Below are 15,408 nucleotides of genomic sequence, written 5' to 3'. Positions count from 1 at the left end.
TTTGCTTAAAGTCAACTGGAGGCTAATAATTACTGAGCAGGGTAAGAATGCCACTAGAAGCAAGGATGATGGTGGTGGGGTTAATAAAGATAATACTCAGCATTTATTGAGCACATTCTATGTGCCAGACCCAGCTGTCGACACTTCACCAGCATCATGTCACTTTATCCTGGCAATCAATGTGGGAGGAACTGCTACATTATCCCAATTTCACAGGAGAAACTATGGAACTTACCCAAAGTCCCCAAGGCTGGGAGAAAGTTCCAGAGGGGAGGTAGTTAGGAAATCCAGTGAATTAAAGGGATTCAGAGGACTTCACAGACATTTAAAAAGACCCTAAGGCTCAGGCCAATTACTTATACAGTGGAAATTCTGCTGAATAAACCGGTTCATTGAACACCCAGCTGTGCACTGGCTAGGATTGTTGGGGAGAACAAATTTTGAGTACCTTCCCTATGATGCTTATAAGTAGATGACCAGCACACAATACCCAAACCAAATTAATAGGGTAAAAAGTGTAAAGCAGTGCACCTTGACAGTGGAAAATAAAGTTCTGGCACTGGACCTCATTTGAAAAACTGTTATTGGGACCGTCTGCCTAGAGCTGTTATATTGTGACCTTCCAAGGTATGGAAGTTTGATTTCGGGTCCTTTGAAGGACTCTTGACAATCTGGTTTCCTTCAAGTTGGCAGTGTTAGATAAGACAGCAAGAGATGGAAAGATTCAGGAGGCCATTCAGTTACACATTCATTCAGAAGTATTTATCAAGCACATGCTATATTCCAGGTGTTTTAGAGACTAGCAATACTTTGAAGAGCAAGCTATGAGAATGTGAGAGAGAGGCTGTGAAATCAGACAGTATAGAAGTGGGAACATGCCAGGCCAGTTTGGCTGGTACATGCTGAGAGGTGGTTGTGATAGGAAGTGAGGCTGCAGGGGAAACAGAAGGCCAGATCACACAGGGCTTTGTGAGCCATGGTAGGGGAATGAGATTTTATTTGTGTAAGTTTGATGGAAAGCCACCGGAGGACTTTGCACTGAAAAATGACTTGATCTTATTACCTTAACAGGGAGAAAGAATTCCTAAGGAGGCAAGAGAGGAAGCCAAAGAATTGAATAGGGGCTGGATCAGGGAGGTATTGGTGGAGGCTGTGAGAAGAGGTGAATTCAGAAGACAGTCTGCCTAAGAGCTGTAGGATTTGTTGATGGGTTGAATGAAGGGCCTGAGAGAGAGGTCAAGAATGACCCCAAGTTTCTACCTGGGTAAATGAATGGTACTGCTGCTTACTTGGTTGGAGGGGTAAAGTCGATTTACTTCCTGACACATTAAGTTCCACATGTCTATTAGATATCCAACTGGAGTCTCTCTTTGTCTCTGTCTCTCTTTGCTTCCAGGCTGTCATAAATGGAGCAGCTTTCCTCTACCACGCCTTTCTGCCATTAAGTTATGCTTCATCTTAGGCCCAGAGAAATGGAGTCAGTCGACCATGGACTGAACCTATACAACTATGAGCCCAAATAAACTTTTCCTCCTCAAACAAACAAACAAGATATCCAATTGGAGATGGCAATGGGAATTATAGGAAACAACATCTGAAGTCACCCCTTGTAAATGGAAAAATGTCCAATCTCCTTATCTATTATCACTTATTTATTCAGCAAATATTTATTTTTATTTAATTTTATTTATTTTTGGTACTGGGGATTGAACCCAGGGCTGCTATACCACTGAGCTACATCCCCAGCCCTATTTTATTTTGAGACAGGGTCTTGCTAAGTTGCCCAGGCTGGCCTTAATCTTGCCATCCTCCTGCCACAGCCTCCTGAGGTGCTAGGATTTCAGGCATGTGCTGCCATGCCTGGCTACATTCAGCAAATACTTACTGAGCAATACCGTGTGTCCAGCACTGTGCTGGGGAGGGTGGTAGAGCACGGATTTGGACAGAAACTGCCCTTACGTGTTCTTGGAGCTTCATTACAACTTAATTAGCTCCCCGGTTTCTGAGACACTTCTCTGACTACTGTGAAATATATAGAATCAAACTCTCAAGTGTTATAAATACTAAGATGTTCTCTGACTCAGCAGTTTGGAAGAGCTTAGATTTTTCGGAAAGAAAATAGCTATATATAGATTTGGACAAATGACAAAATTACCCAATAAAATGTCTGAAGTCTACCTTAAAATGAATCAGAAAAGACTGTCTCAACCAAATTGATGTTTATGAAGTCAACCTAGTGTAATGGAAAAGCTTGCAGGGCTGGAAGGCAGTTCTATTCTGCCCAACAAGGTCACTTATATGACCTTGACCAAGACCTCTGCTAGTCTGCACCTCAGTTTTCTCTTCAATAAGCTGAATCCATCAGATTCAATGTTTTCTAAAGAGTTTTCAAACTACTGGTTTCTTCCTTTGTTTTCCAGTATTCATTTTATTGCATTTTCTCATAGTTATTTATTGGACTCTAATAGTTCTTTAAAAATAAAGACCCAAACACCCAAGGTGGTTCTTTTTTTTTTTTTTAATTGATTTTTTTTTTTTTTCAGTTGTAGATGGACACGATACCTTTTATTTATTTCCATGGGGTGCTGAGCATTGAACCCAGTGCCTCACATGTGCTAGGCAAGCACTCTACCACTGAGCTACAGCCTCAGTCCTGTGATTCTTTTCTTGAGGGCTTACGTTCTAAGGCAAAAGAAAGCTTTTTTTTTTTTTTCCCAAGTGGAAATTGCTTGTTTTTCTTTTCTGATTTCTTTTTTTCCTAGTTGGAAGAATGACATATGATCAGTGCAAAAAATATAAATACTAAAGTAAGGTCTCCGTAGACCACTGAGATAACTGTCTCTCACATCACTGTATCTGCAGCAGATCAGACAGCAGCTGCTAAGAGTCATTAGTTGAATGATTACTGTTAATATCTTGTAAACACAATTTTTAGTCTTCAGGCCAAAAAAAAAAAAAAATTCTTTTGCTGGGGGTTATTTAGCCTATAAAACAGAAGAGTTCCATACAGTCAGTCATCAGAAACTGAAACACCAGTATCGGATGTCTTAGATTGTTTCACAACAGCTGATATCTGATACCTATGGAATGTTGGGAAACAACAACATTATTTGCACCATTCTGATGGTCATAAATAATATCAAGGGTGGCTCAGTTTGAACAATATAGAGAAAGGCTGTAAAGCTGTCAACGGCTCAACCAGGAGTGGCTCCTGCTGCAGCAGGAAGCTATGTTCTGCCTCCCAAGTCCTCCTCCCATGCTTGGACCCTCTTCTTTCCCCATGGCACCAGGATGAGCTTTCTTAGGGCACCTGAACTCAGCAAATTACTTCACTTTTTATGGGCAACCTATTGTCCTTTGAATTATCAACTCCCTTTTCTGTCAACTAAAGAGTTTTCTAATTACCTCTGATAATAAATTAAAGCTAGATCCTGCCTATAGACCCATGCTACTCTGCCAAACTTAGCCCAGTAGAATTAGCTGCTTATGGTGAATAACCACAGCATTCAATATATAGAACTGAACTTTCAGGATCTTTTGAAAAATTGCTAGATCTGGCACCAATGGGCTCTCAAAGTCATCAGCTAGAGTGGAGGGATGTGTGTTCTCAGCTCCCCAAAATCCCACCTGGCCCATTTGTCTGACATCCTGCATCCCATTGTCTCATTTACCTGATTTGCTACTTCTAATTATGTAAAGCATGTGATGGGGGCACAACACAGCTCCTACCTTGGGAGGAACTCACATCCAGCAGGGGGACAGACTTATAAACCAGTAAATTGAAGTACAGTGAGTGTGGCAAGTGCAACCAGAAAGCATGAACTGCCCTGTCCGGGGAAGTTGGCTGAAGGTTTCCTGGAGGTCCTGTTTGAGCTGGCTTTCAAAGGATGACCCAGAGTTTACCAGGCAGATGCAGTGGTGGGAAATACTGGAAGTAGTGGGAGTGGTATTAAAAGTGTCCATGGGGGGCTAGGGTTGTGACTCAGTTGTAGAGCACTTGCCTACCATGTGTGAGGCACTGGATTCAATTCTCAGCACCACATATAAATAAATGAGTAAAATAAAGGTCCATCAACTATATATATATATTTTTTTTTAAAGTAAAAAAAAAAAAAGTATCCATGGGGTCTTCTGCTGATTTGCTCTGCCAGTTGCATACATAAGCTTCTCCAGCCAGCAACTACCTTCCTTCTGATTGACATTGTGTAAGAGCCTCTACCCAGGTGTTCCTTTCATCAAAACAGAAGATTCACCTCTACCAGGAAGGAAGAGGCTTCCTGGTAGAGGTAAATCAGGCTGCCTGATTAATTCCTATGCACTTCCAGTTATCTCAACTAAAAATAACTAGAACTCCATTCTAGGATAACTGGTTATCTGAGGTGATTCTGTTATTGGGGACTCTTTGTTTTATTTTGGAACCTCTGACATAAGAAGAATAGGTCAGTAATTCAAGCGATCAATTAAGTATTTATCAAATAGCTACAATGGACACAGAACTCTCCAGATTATATATACCATTTTTTAGCCCAATTGAGAAGAAAACAAATTAACTAAGACCAGAGAGTATAATTCAGAAAAACTTTATTAAGTGTCTGGTATTCACAGATTTTTTTTTTTTTAATCTTTTCATTCATCCAACATTCAATGAATACTACTATGTATCAAGTACTAAGCTTGACACCTGAAAATCGTGCCAAGATAGAATAAACATACAAGTTAGCAGGTAACATGGACAAATAAACTTATCACAAGTTTACTGCTAGTGCAATGTTCAAAGTACAGTAATTGCTTAGAGAAAGCAGTGTTGATTATACTCAGGGGATAGAGAAAATAAGCTCTCATTGCTTCTCTTGCTTTTTTTGGTTTTGTGTGTGTGTATGTGTGTGTTTGGGTAGTGGGGATTGGACCCAGAAGTACATTACCACTGAGCCACATCCCTGACTTTTTTTATTTTTAGACAGGATCTCACTAAGTTGCTGAGGTACTTGCTAAGAAGCTGAGGCAGGCCTTGAACTCCAGATTGTCCTGCCTTAGTCTCCCAAATCGCTGGGATTATAAGCATGCACCACTGTACCTGGTCTTACTTTTTAATATAATGTTTTTTCAACATACACAAAAATATAGAGAATAGTGCAACCCATTACCTGGATTCAACAATTAGTAGCAACTCATTGCCCCTTTTGCTTCAGCTCTACTCCTACCTGCTTTTCCTATCCCTTTGTTTTGAAGCAAATCCTAGACATTTTTATCACTGCATCCACAAATACTGAACTGCCTTTGAAGAAGGAATTGGAAATGTGTGGATCTTCCACTATTAACTTCCTTTCCATAACCCAGTCTTCTGCCCTGAAAGCAGATACCTACTCTGATTCCTGCCAGTGACCTAAGACTTGGCTGGCTCAGGGTAAGGACCTAAGATTCTACTGGAGGTTTCACACTGGCTGAAGACTGAGCTGATCAGTGAAAACTGCATTCTTTTTTGTCAGGTATGCTGACCAGTCTTCTGATCCTTGGCTAATTCTTGGGAGGCTTACTGAGTATCTAATGTTTACACAAAATGGGAGCTACATTCCACAGTCCCATGTGCTTTCCATAACCTTCAAGGAAACTTCAGATGGTATGAGGCTCGCCCTGCAGGATGAGCCGACCTAGATGATCATCACTGGGTTAAGAGCCTGGTCCCATCCTACCTCCCACCTCTTCCGTGTTTCCCACCTTTCCTTAAAAGAACTAACGTCCAAATGGTTAGTTACTCAACCAGAACATTTATCTGGACTTCCTCTCCCACACAATTCTATTCTTTCAAAGCAAGCCACTATTGTCCATGTCCACCCTTTCATCCGGGCCACCATTCCCTGGTCAGGCCCTGCAGTATCTAAGCACCTACCTGCTTCTGGCACCCCCACCGCCAGCCCACTCTCTGCGAGCTAGCTTAGCGATCTTTATTTTATAAAAACCCTTCCGTAGTTCCTAACACCTACTGAAGCAAGATCAACTTCCTTACCACAGCCAAGCAGGCCCTTCAAATTTTAAGGCTTCCCGCGTATTTCTCCAGCTTCATCTGCTCCATCTCCTCCCGGGCCCGCAACCACAATGGTCTTTTCAGGCTCTGCTTCCCCTGAGCCGTGTCCTCGGGGGACCTCTTCCCGTGTTCTCCAGGAGCGCCACACCTGCTGCGCCCTTGCTCACTCGCGTTCTCTCGCTCGAGTCCACGTCTTCACTTTGCAGGTGGAGAAGCCGGGGACGGGCACCTTGCCCACGGCCACACTGCTAGTACACTGGGCCCGCAGGAGCCCGGGCTTCCGGCTCACGGTCCCGCGCCGCAGCGCTCTTGGGCTCCTGGGCAGCGCGCGCCGGCCACCGGCCGGGGAGAGGCCAGGAGGCTTCCGATTGGCCGCCTCCGGCGACGGGAGCGAGAGGGCAGGGCGCGAGGGCGTCGCGGAGAAATGACGCAACGCCGCGGCTCCTTAAAGGCGCCGGCCTCGCGCCCCGCGGATGGCGCAGGCGCGTTCCGGAGGCTCCAGCCACAGCTCGCAGCGCCGAGAGCCGGGCCGGGCGGGCGCGCGCGCGCGGTGTGCGGACAGGGCGCGCGCCGGACGCGGGCGGCTCGAGGGGTCGGGCCGGGCAGCCTCGGGAGCCCGACCGGCCGCTGGGCAGCGGGTGCCGCGATGGCCGAGGGCAGCGCGGTGTCCGACCCTCAGCACGCCGCACGCCTGCTGCGAGCGCTCAGCTCGTTCCGAGAGGAGTCCCGCTTCTGCGACGCGCACCTGGTCCTCGACGGGGAGGAGATCCCGGTGCAGAAGAACATCCTGGCGGCGGCCAGCCCGTACATCAGGTGAGGAGGGGTCGCGGCCGGCCGGCGGCCGGGCCGGGCCGGGCGGGGCTGGCGTGTCCGAGCCCCCGGGCCCCCTCCCCGGCCCCGGGGGCCGCGGGGCCGCCCTCAGCGCGGCGTCTCTCCCGGAGACGCCCGGCCGGGCCCCCTGGCCGCGGCGCCCGGACAGCTGCGGCCGTGCCGCCCCGGGGCCGGGCCCGCGCCCTCGGAGCTGTCCCCGCCCGGCCGCGGCCCCTCGGCGCCCCCCGGACCCCCGCCCCGCGGCGGCCGCTCAGCGCGGAGGAGCCCCGGAGGTCTCCCGGGCGGCCCCGGGACCCGCGCCCGCGAGCAGGGCGGGGCCCGCCGGGAAGAGCCGCCCTGCGCCCGGCCCGGCCCGGCCCGCGATCCCGGCAGAAGTTTGCCGGCCGCTCGCCTCGGATCGACGCGCAGTGGGCTGGGCCGGGCGCCGCCGGCGGACGGGGAGCGCCCCTCCCCGCGGAGGAGCCAAACAAACACCTCCTCGCCGGGCGTGGGCGGAAGGACAGCCCTGGTGGGTAGCCAGCGACCCCCAGGCCGCGGCGCTCCCGTCTAACGTGACTTTCCCCCTCCTTGGGAGAACTCCGTTGGAGAGAAGGGTTGTGTGTTACCCAGGAAGAAAGCTGTTGACCAATTTTCCAAGACCTATTGTAATGCTCAGGATCGAATGCAAACCGAGGACCTTGGTACTCTAGCGATTAATAGTGCATTTTAAAATTTCAGTAAAACAAAGCTTAACCTGATTTACCAGCTCAACTAACCAGCTTAATTAAAAGGTTAAGACAGTGCTTATACAAGCATATCAGATCGTGCAGGAGGCTGCGATCTTTTCTATTAGCAACTTTGCTGCAAACTGGATTGCTCTTTTAGTAAAAGATGGGTGGGGGGAAATGCTAAAAGCTGGAGAAAGTGCCCAGTAAGCTAGTTAAATATAGACTAATGGTAGAGAATGTCTCTAGAATTGACAGGTCAGAAAAAGCAAGATGATGTGTGCTGTATTCTTAGTGCTTTGTCCCAGCAGAACTCAGCCCACAAACTACATTTTCACCTTTGCATTAGAAGACGTTTGTGCTAAGTCAGAAGCAGTTCAAGTGTCCTTGAAACTTCTGGCTTCTGGCTTTCTCCTACAATTATATTTGCACTTTAGTATTTATATTTTTTGCCGGGATATAGTCTTTGTGAATATGGAGTTTAGACCACCAATGTGACACAGTCCATAGCTGGCAGTTCAGAGATTAGTCATTCACAAATAGAATCAGCAGACCAGGGCCTTCCCTGTATCCACAGTAGTTGTCATTGTTTGGGGAAATACTCAGGAAAACTTTGATTGGTTATTGTTGTAGTTCTTTGAATGGCATCTAGTTGACTTAAAAGAGGTTACAAATCCTGGAATACATGCTATCTCCATTCATTTTTCTCTATAGCACTTACCACTGTAATATACCCTATATTTTACTCATTTACTTTGTGGATCTTTCTCAACCACAGTATAAGCCCAGTGAGGCCAGATTTTTCTTCGGTTCGTTACTGGGTCCCTCACACCCAGAAAAAGCAGTGCCTACAGGCTTGGTAAATGTGTTGAAGCCTGCCTGCCTTTCTGTCACAGCACACTGGGCATAGAGGCTTGGCTCCATTGCATTTCCTTGTTAACCAAGCACACTCAAGAGTTTGAGGGCCTACTTCTTCTTTCCAGTTTTTACTTATGTTAGCTCTGAGTTGATAGTTGACTTAGTCTTGTCTTTGATTCAGTAATCTGACAAGTGAGGGATGGTTTGTGTCTTTCATTCAGTCTTTTGAGCCACTGTGAAGAAATGTTTAATAGTATTTTGAACACTTAAGAGGTCTGCACACAGGCCTACCAAGATAGTGATACCTGCCAGTTAGGAAAGACCTCCTGTAGTCCGATTCTGTCACTTTCTAAAGTAGGAGAATGGGGACTCATTGAGCATTTTTGACTTGTTTTATGAGGTTACTAGTACTTAATGACTGAACTAGCAGTAGACTCCATAATGGCTGTTCTTCAACTCTTAACTGTCAACTTAGAACATTCCTTGTATTTAACTGTTCATTGTGTAAACCTACCACTTGATAGCTTACAGTATGTTATAATTTAAATGACTGTCAAGCACTTTCACATTTAATTTTCATTTTCAACCCTTTTGTGAAACTGGTAGTGTAGGTATTTTTAACATCTTACCAATAAACATGAATCAGTCAATATTTTTCTTCAATAACAGATGAATTACTTTATTTGGCTATTGAAGTGGTAGAATGTTTTGTAGTTCTTTATCAGTTTCAAGGCTACTTCAAAATAATTTGAATAATCTTTATTCTTACCTAGAAACTGCTTAGTAATTTTAATGCCAGTGATATTTGTCTTTTGGATCGTATCTGTTTTGTATGGATGATACATCAGAGAATTACATTGAAACAAAATGAATTTGTATGTTTTAGAACTTGTTGGTTTTTATTGTTTCCTTTGAAGCTTAAACATTTAGATCTGTGATATCATTAATTGAATATTTGAAAGTCTGGTAATCTCTGAAGTTTCATGAATCTGAGTTTTGTTTAATGTCTCTAGTGAACCTCATAGTAGTTCACAAGAGGTCTGAAGTTGTTCAGTTTAGAAGTCATGTATCTATTGTTTCCTCTATGCTCAACAGAGGGAGCAAATGCAACTCTGTCACACTAACAAAGTAACTTGTTTTCCTTTGACTTGTGGGAAAACTAAATGTAGGCATAACTGAAGCCCCTTAAGAATGGCAAGACTAAAAGAAAGTAAGTCAGACTCCATATATACAGCAGTCCTTAACCCTGAGTCCTCCATGGGACTCATAGGAAATTTCCCTTTCTTTGGAATACTGCTGTCTCTGGGGCCCCTCTGGCCCAGGCCTGATTCCTTTGACCCCCCATGTGGAGTTCAGACCCCTTCCTCTGAGCCTGGTTCCTAGGGAGTATTGCATGAGGAAAGATTTGAGAGATAAATCACTCTGTACTTCTGCAGTGACACTATAATGGCTCTGTACAGGTTCCTGGTCTCTGTTCACTTTTGAGATGTTAGGTTTTTCTAGGGACCTCTGGTAGTATTTTTTTTTTTTTATTTTCATTTGTTCTTTTTAGATATATATGACAGTAGAGTATATTTTGACACATTATACATACATGGAGTATAACTTACTCCAATTATGATCCCGTTCTTGTGGTTGTACATTTTGTGGAGTTCCACTGGTCATGTATTCATATATGAACATAGGAAAGTTATGTCCAATTCATTCTACTGTCTTTCGGCAATATTTCATTGAACTTTCAGTCCTTGAGAGTAAAGTAAATAAAGATTCCCAAGATTTTCAGATCCTTTGATGAGTCAGCTAACAACATAAATGGCTTTTTTTCCTTCTTATTTTTTGAGAGAAAATGGGGCTAGTGAGGGTGGAATGAGGCTAGCCTCACATTCAGTGTAGGTCTTCTTGGACAACTTTTCCAGGACTGAGTTTCCTTGTCTCTGAAATGAGGTCCGTTGTGCTACATGAAGAGCAAATTCCCTTTAAGCCTAAATTTCCCACTGTTTTTTGTTTTGCTCCGTATGTGTGTAGCTTAGGGAGGTAGGTCTCTCCTTTTTTAAGGCTTTATCATCTTGTGTTGCTGTTAAACATCTCCCTTCTGCTGCCAGGCAGAACTTGCTTGAGTGTTCTGCTGTGTGCATCTCACCTCACGGCTGTCTTGTACCAAGCATTTATTTCATGCTCTTCATTTGCTTAGGTTCCAAGACCTGATTATTGATGATCCTATTTTGCCATTTAAATCTAGAATTTGATTCATAGATGATGTTGACAAAACCACTTAAGGATGCTAATGTGGTCTCTGTTGGAGGTCCAGGTTTTATAGTAACTTGGGAATTATCATCATCCTTTTTATGGATCTGAAATTTGTCCTGAGGTATAATGTCACAGGGCGTTAGTATTGTCTACTGTGTGCAGAGATCGCTTAGTCCCAGGTCCCTTTTCTTGATGAATTTATGTGAGTGACCCAACAGCCCCCTCTCAGATTCTCTGCTTCCTTGCTGCATACACTCGTCAGGCAGCTGTATCCACAGAGGTTCCTTGGTGGACAGGAGTGTCTGCAGGGCAGCAAAGTGACTACAGAGGAATGCTCAGTTAATGATATTTTGCTTTCTTTATGATATTTTCGTTAATCTTCTTTTCCTTCTTCCACTTATGCTTTTAGTTTGCACTTGTTCTTATCTAGAGCAACTCCCTGAATGATTGGCATAGGATGTTGAGTAGCAGTTGTAACCTGTTAATTTCTTGGTGCTCAGGGATCCAGTTCGAAGCTACAGGGTCTGAGTCTCTTGTCAAATCCTGAGTATTCTTAAAATCAAATTGGCTCTCCCCTTTTCTTGTCCAACTCTGTGATGATGGGAAACGAGTTGAGCCTTATCTTTTAATGAATCTAGGCCTTATTTGTTTTTATCCACCTACTATAAGGATTTCCTAACAGCTGCTCAAAAGATTAAATGTCCTGAAGGTCTTACAGTCTCACCCACCTTCCCCCTGGTGTTTGCAGTCTTGTCTGTTAAAGCCCTGTTCATATGTAGTTTTTCAAATGTAATATTAAACTGTGTTCAGTTCATATGATCAGAGAAGTGGTTTTGTCTGGGCCTTTGGGGAGACCACACACTTGTAAGTGGGCGCTCTAAGTCTGTAACAGAGGATTTGTTTCAGCGTAAAGATGCCTATGTTTATACCAGGCTCTGGCTGCAAGTGTGCTGATTCTAAAGGTATTTGGAAGGTTTCAAATGATGAAACAAATCAATAAAATCCTTGTTACACTAGGACTCTTAACATAAAGGGAAGTGTTGAATATTCGGATGTGTTGTAGAATGGTCCTAAGGATTGCTATTTTGAGTAATAGTGATAAAACTTAGCTTTAGTTAACCTGTTGGTCTAATTGATAATCCTCATCTTTTACCTAGATCTTTGGCTTTTGCTACTTCTTGCAGTTTGTATTTTCCCTGTAAGTCCCCTTCATCATTCTTAAGGTAATTTTTATTTTCCAGTTTAGAGATTCAAGTAAAATGCTTTTCCACATAGAAACTCTGGTTCCTTAGGATTTAGATTTAGATGATATAGAGTAAGCATCCAGATTACAAAATCGCCTTATCTATTGTTTAAAGTGTTAATAGTTCTCATGATATCAAAGTGGTACCTAAAATTCAATTTGTAATGCATAAAGAAAACATAATTAGGACAAATAGGGAGTGGCTGGGGTATGAGTCCTGTGCAGCAAGTCTTTTAGAGAGCTGCATCATCTTTTGGAAGGACACAGGCTATCATTTCGTGTACTAAAGCTGTAATATAAATGAATAATTTGTAAGTTAGAATTCTGGGTTAAGGGTGGAGATGTGGGGGTGTCTGGTGTGACAGTGACTGGCTCGGTTGCAACCTTGAATTTGAGTGCTTCCCATGGGTTCTCTGCCTCCCAAACCATGAGTCCAAAGAAGAAAGGAAATCAGAGGCAAAGGTGACAACTCTAGCTCTGTGGAGGGGAGGAGTCATATGTCCATCTAAATGCTCCCCATACCTGGCCAGAGTTCTTGACCTTGAAAGAATAGAGAGTTAAAACATACTGCCAGAGAGTGAGTTGGTCATAGAACAGTGGTCTGAGGTTTACTGCTTCCATTTCTGTGTGGGAATAAATGACAGATACCCTAATGTGTCACACAATTATTATGGGAATAATAAGAAATATAAATGTACAGGTTAAGGACCCCTAATACAGAAATCCAGAATGCTGAAACTTCTTGTACCGTATGATGCCAGAAGTGGAAAATTCCATACCAGACCTCGTGTGATGGATCACACTCAAAATGCAGACATGTAGAACATATTGTATAAAATTACTTTCAGGCTATTTGTGTAAGGTGTATATGAAACATAAATGAATTTTGTGTTTAGACTTGAGTTCCATCTCAAGATATCTCATGTATATGAAAGCACTCCAAAAATTTAAAAAATAAATAAATAAATAAATTTTTAAAAATCTGAAACCCAAACACTTAGAGTCCCATGCATTCCAGAAAAGAGGTACTTGGCCTGCATATCATATACTATGGTAATAATGAAGAAATTTGCCTTTTCCCTCTCTTCAGAGATGCTAGGAAAATGTAATGCTTGGGGGAAATAAGATCTTGACAAAATATTTTGTTAGATAAAACAAAAATATAACCTTCAAGCAATAAGGCTTTGCAAAGCAGTATACATCATAAATGGAAAAATGGAGAGAATGATTTTTTAAACGCTTAAATGATGGGATACAGGCAGGTAAGTAGTTTTGTTTTGTTTGCTTGTATGTTTGTTTGTTTTTTTCCTTTTTGGAGTTAGCATACTAATGGATATAAAACTTGAATGTATTTTTCGCCCATAGTTACTTTGTGGCTCTCTCTACTGCAAAATATTTCTATTTCTTTTTAAAAATAATTTTAATGACTCTTTGAGGGCAGCCCCATCAGGTCACTTCTTGCCCTACAGCAGTTCTGTCTTTTCTTCTCCCTTGAATAAATCCTGCTCTTACACACCCGCATGCACACATGCATACATGTACACACACAAAACTGTAATTTTTATGGTAACTGAATAGATATAATTTGATGCCTGGTTTTATAGTCATAGTAGCATTCATCAGTAACCAGTTGCCTGTGCCTGTGAATAACTGCAATTTGTTTAATATCACTGAACTCAAGGATTTGCAGTCTTCTGTCCCTTAAATTGTTTATGTTGACCAGCCCCTGAATTAGAGGAAACTGTATGGAAACCTCCTATTTAGGATATGAGGTTGGTATGAGTTTCTTCTAACACATAGGGAAAGTTCACTAGAAATGAAGTCAGGAGTTTAAGGCTGGTGGGATTTTGAAGAGCTCTGAGAATCCTTAGAGTACTGCTGCCGGCGAGGTGGTGCACGCCTATGATCCTGGCAGCTCCAGCAGCTGAGGCAGGAGGATCACAAGTTCAAAGCCAGCCTCAGCAAAAGTGAGGCACTAAGCAACTCAGTGAGACTCTGTCTCTAAATGAAATACAAAATGGGGATGTGGCTCTGTGGCCGAGTGCCCCTGAGTTCAATCCCCTGCCCCCAAAACAGAGAGAAAAGAAAGAGAGAGCATGCTAACTGCTCTTTTTTCATTGTTTTAATAATGTACCATTTATTTCATGCCATATACCTGTTTTTATACAATAATCCCAAGTATGCTACAATTTTAATAAAGAACAAATAAATCTCAACCCAATTTTAAAATAAAGATATTTATTAATTCATTTAACAATACCATATGCTATCTTTGACGATGAACTTCATTTTGGGTCAGAGCACATTTGTGTTTTGGTATTGAAATAAGAAAGACACATTACACACTAATTGCTTTTGCCCTTCTCTGTCCCACCTTCTTCTTTGAGGACAGAGTTGGAGGCCAGCAGGATCCACCATCTGATTGTCTCACCTTCCACTTGCTTAGTATTGAATGAGCGCAGACCCACTCAGACTTCCAGCCTGTCCTTCGTGGAGCAGGAGTGAAACTTTATACTTGCTGTTTTCGATTAGAGGCTTCTCTTTGGGCAGTGGTACATTGGTCTGCTGTCTTGCTTAGACTCTTTAACAGCTACTTTCTTCTGTAAGCAAAGCTACCAGCTTTGTCCCCTGCATAAAAATTACAGGCCCTGTTGTTAGCATGGAGAAGTAAAATGCTCATTCTCATCGCCTCCTGCAGTGGCGTCAGGAGAAAAGTAGTTGGTAGGCTTCCTTCAGTTTTCTTTTGTATTGATAGGAAAGGAGCTTATGAAAATATTCACCCCTGTCACCACGTAGGGACATTCTTAAGAAATGTTATAACTGCCACACACACACGTCATCTCAGGAGGCTGAGGCAGGAGGATCACAAGTTCAGGTTCAGCCTTGGTAACTGAGACCCTGTCTCAAAATAAAAAGGGCCAAGGATGTAGCTTGGTGGTAGAGTGCCCCTGAGTTCAATCCCCAGTGAAAAGGGTGAGAGGGGCAGGGAGGAAGAAAGGAAGTCAGGAAGATAGATAGATAGATAGATCATCACTGCCTTAACCCAGTAATAGATTACGGTTCAAGAGTTAGCATTGTCCAAAGTTACTGAAACGTACTGTGTGATATTTCATCACAGATACATTCCACAGTGAAGGGACCTCATATGTAATTAGTGTTGATTGTTCAGGGGTTTGATACAGGTTAATTACGTTCATTCACCACATACACAGGAGATAACTCAGGAACCTCAGCAAGTGCTCAATGGTGGATGACTAGCAGGGTCACTGCCCACCTGGCACCTACATTTCAGTGTTGTACACATTAGCCTGCCCCTCAAGCTCATTTCCTTGTGCACCACTTACCAGTTGAGCGAATCACAGTGTCAGAACTAAGGATGCGGAAACCTAACTCAGCATATTTACTTTTCTACCTCTGTGGAGCTAGTAAAGGAAATAGACATAAAACTGAAGATTTTAAAATTATTTTTGATGTCCACTTAATGTTGCTGTACTGCATATCCT

The 15,408-nt window shown here is 43.3% G+C and overlaps 1 protein-coding gene across 1 annotated transcript in view; it reads left to right on the top strand.

The window, feature by feature from the left end:
- The first annotated feature begins 6,484 nt into the window (after positions 1-6,484).
- Positions 6,485-15,408, top strand: part of Gan (gigaxonin) — a 57,928-nt gene continuing 49,004 nt past the window's right edge. Inside the window, exon 1 of the mRNA XM_047530022.1 lies at positions 6,485-6,835. Coding sequence (XP_047385978.1) covers positions 6,669-6,835 — 167 coding nt within the window. The 5' untranslated portion in view covers positions 6,485-6,668. The remainder of the gene's footprint in view (positions 6,836-15,408) is intronic.

Source organism: Sciurus carolinensis, chromosome 16 (genome assembly GCF_902686445.1).
Source record: "Sciurus carolinensis chromosome 16, mSciCar1.2, whole genome shotgun sequence".
Classification (NCBI taxonomy): Eukaryota; Metazoa; Chordata; class Mammalia; order Rodentia; family Sciuridae; genus Sciurus; species Sciurus carolinensis.
The sequence above is the reverse complement of the archived record's forward strand: the minus strand, read 5'-3'. Positions and strand labels throughout refer to the sequence as shown.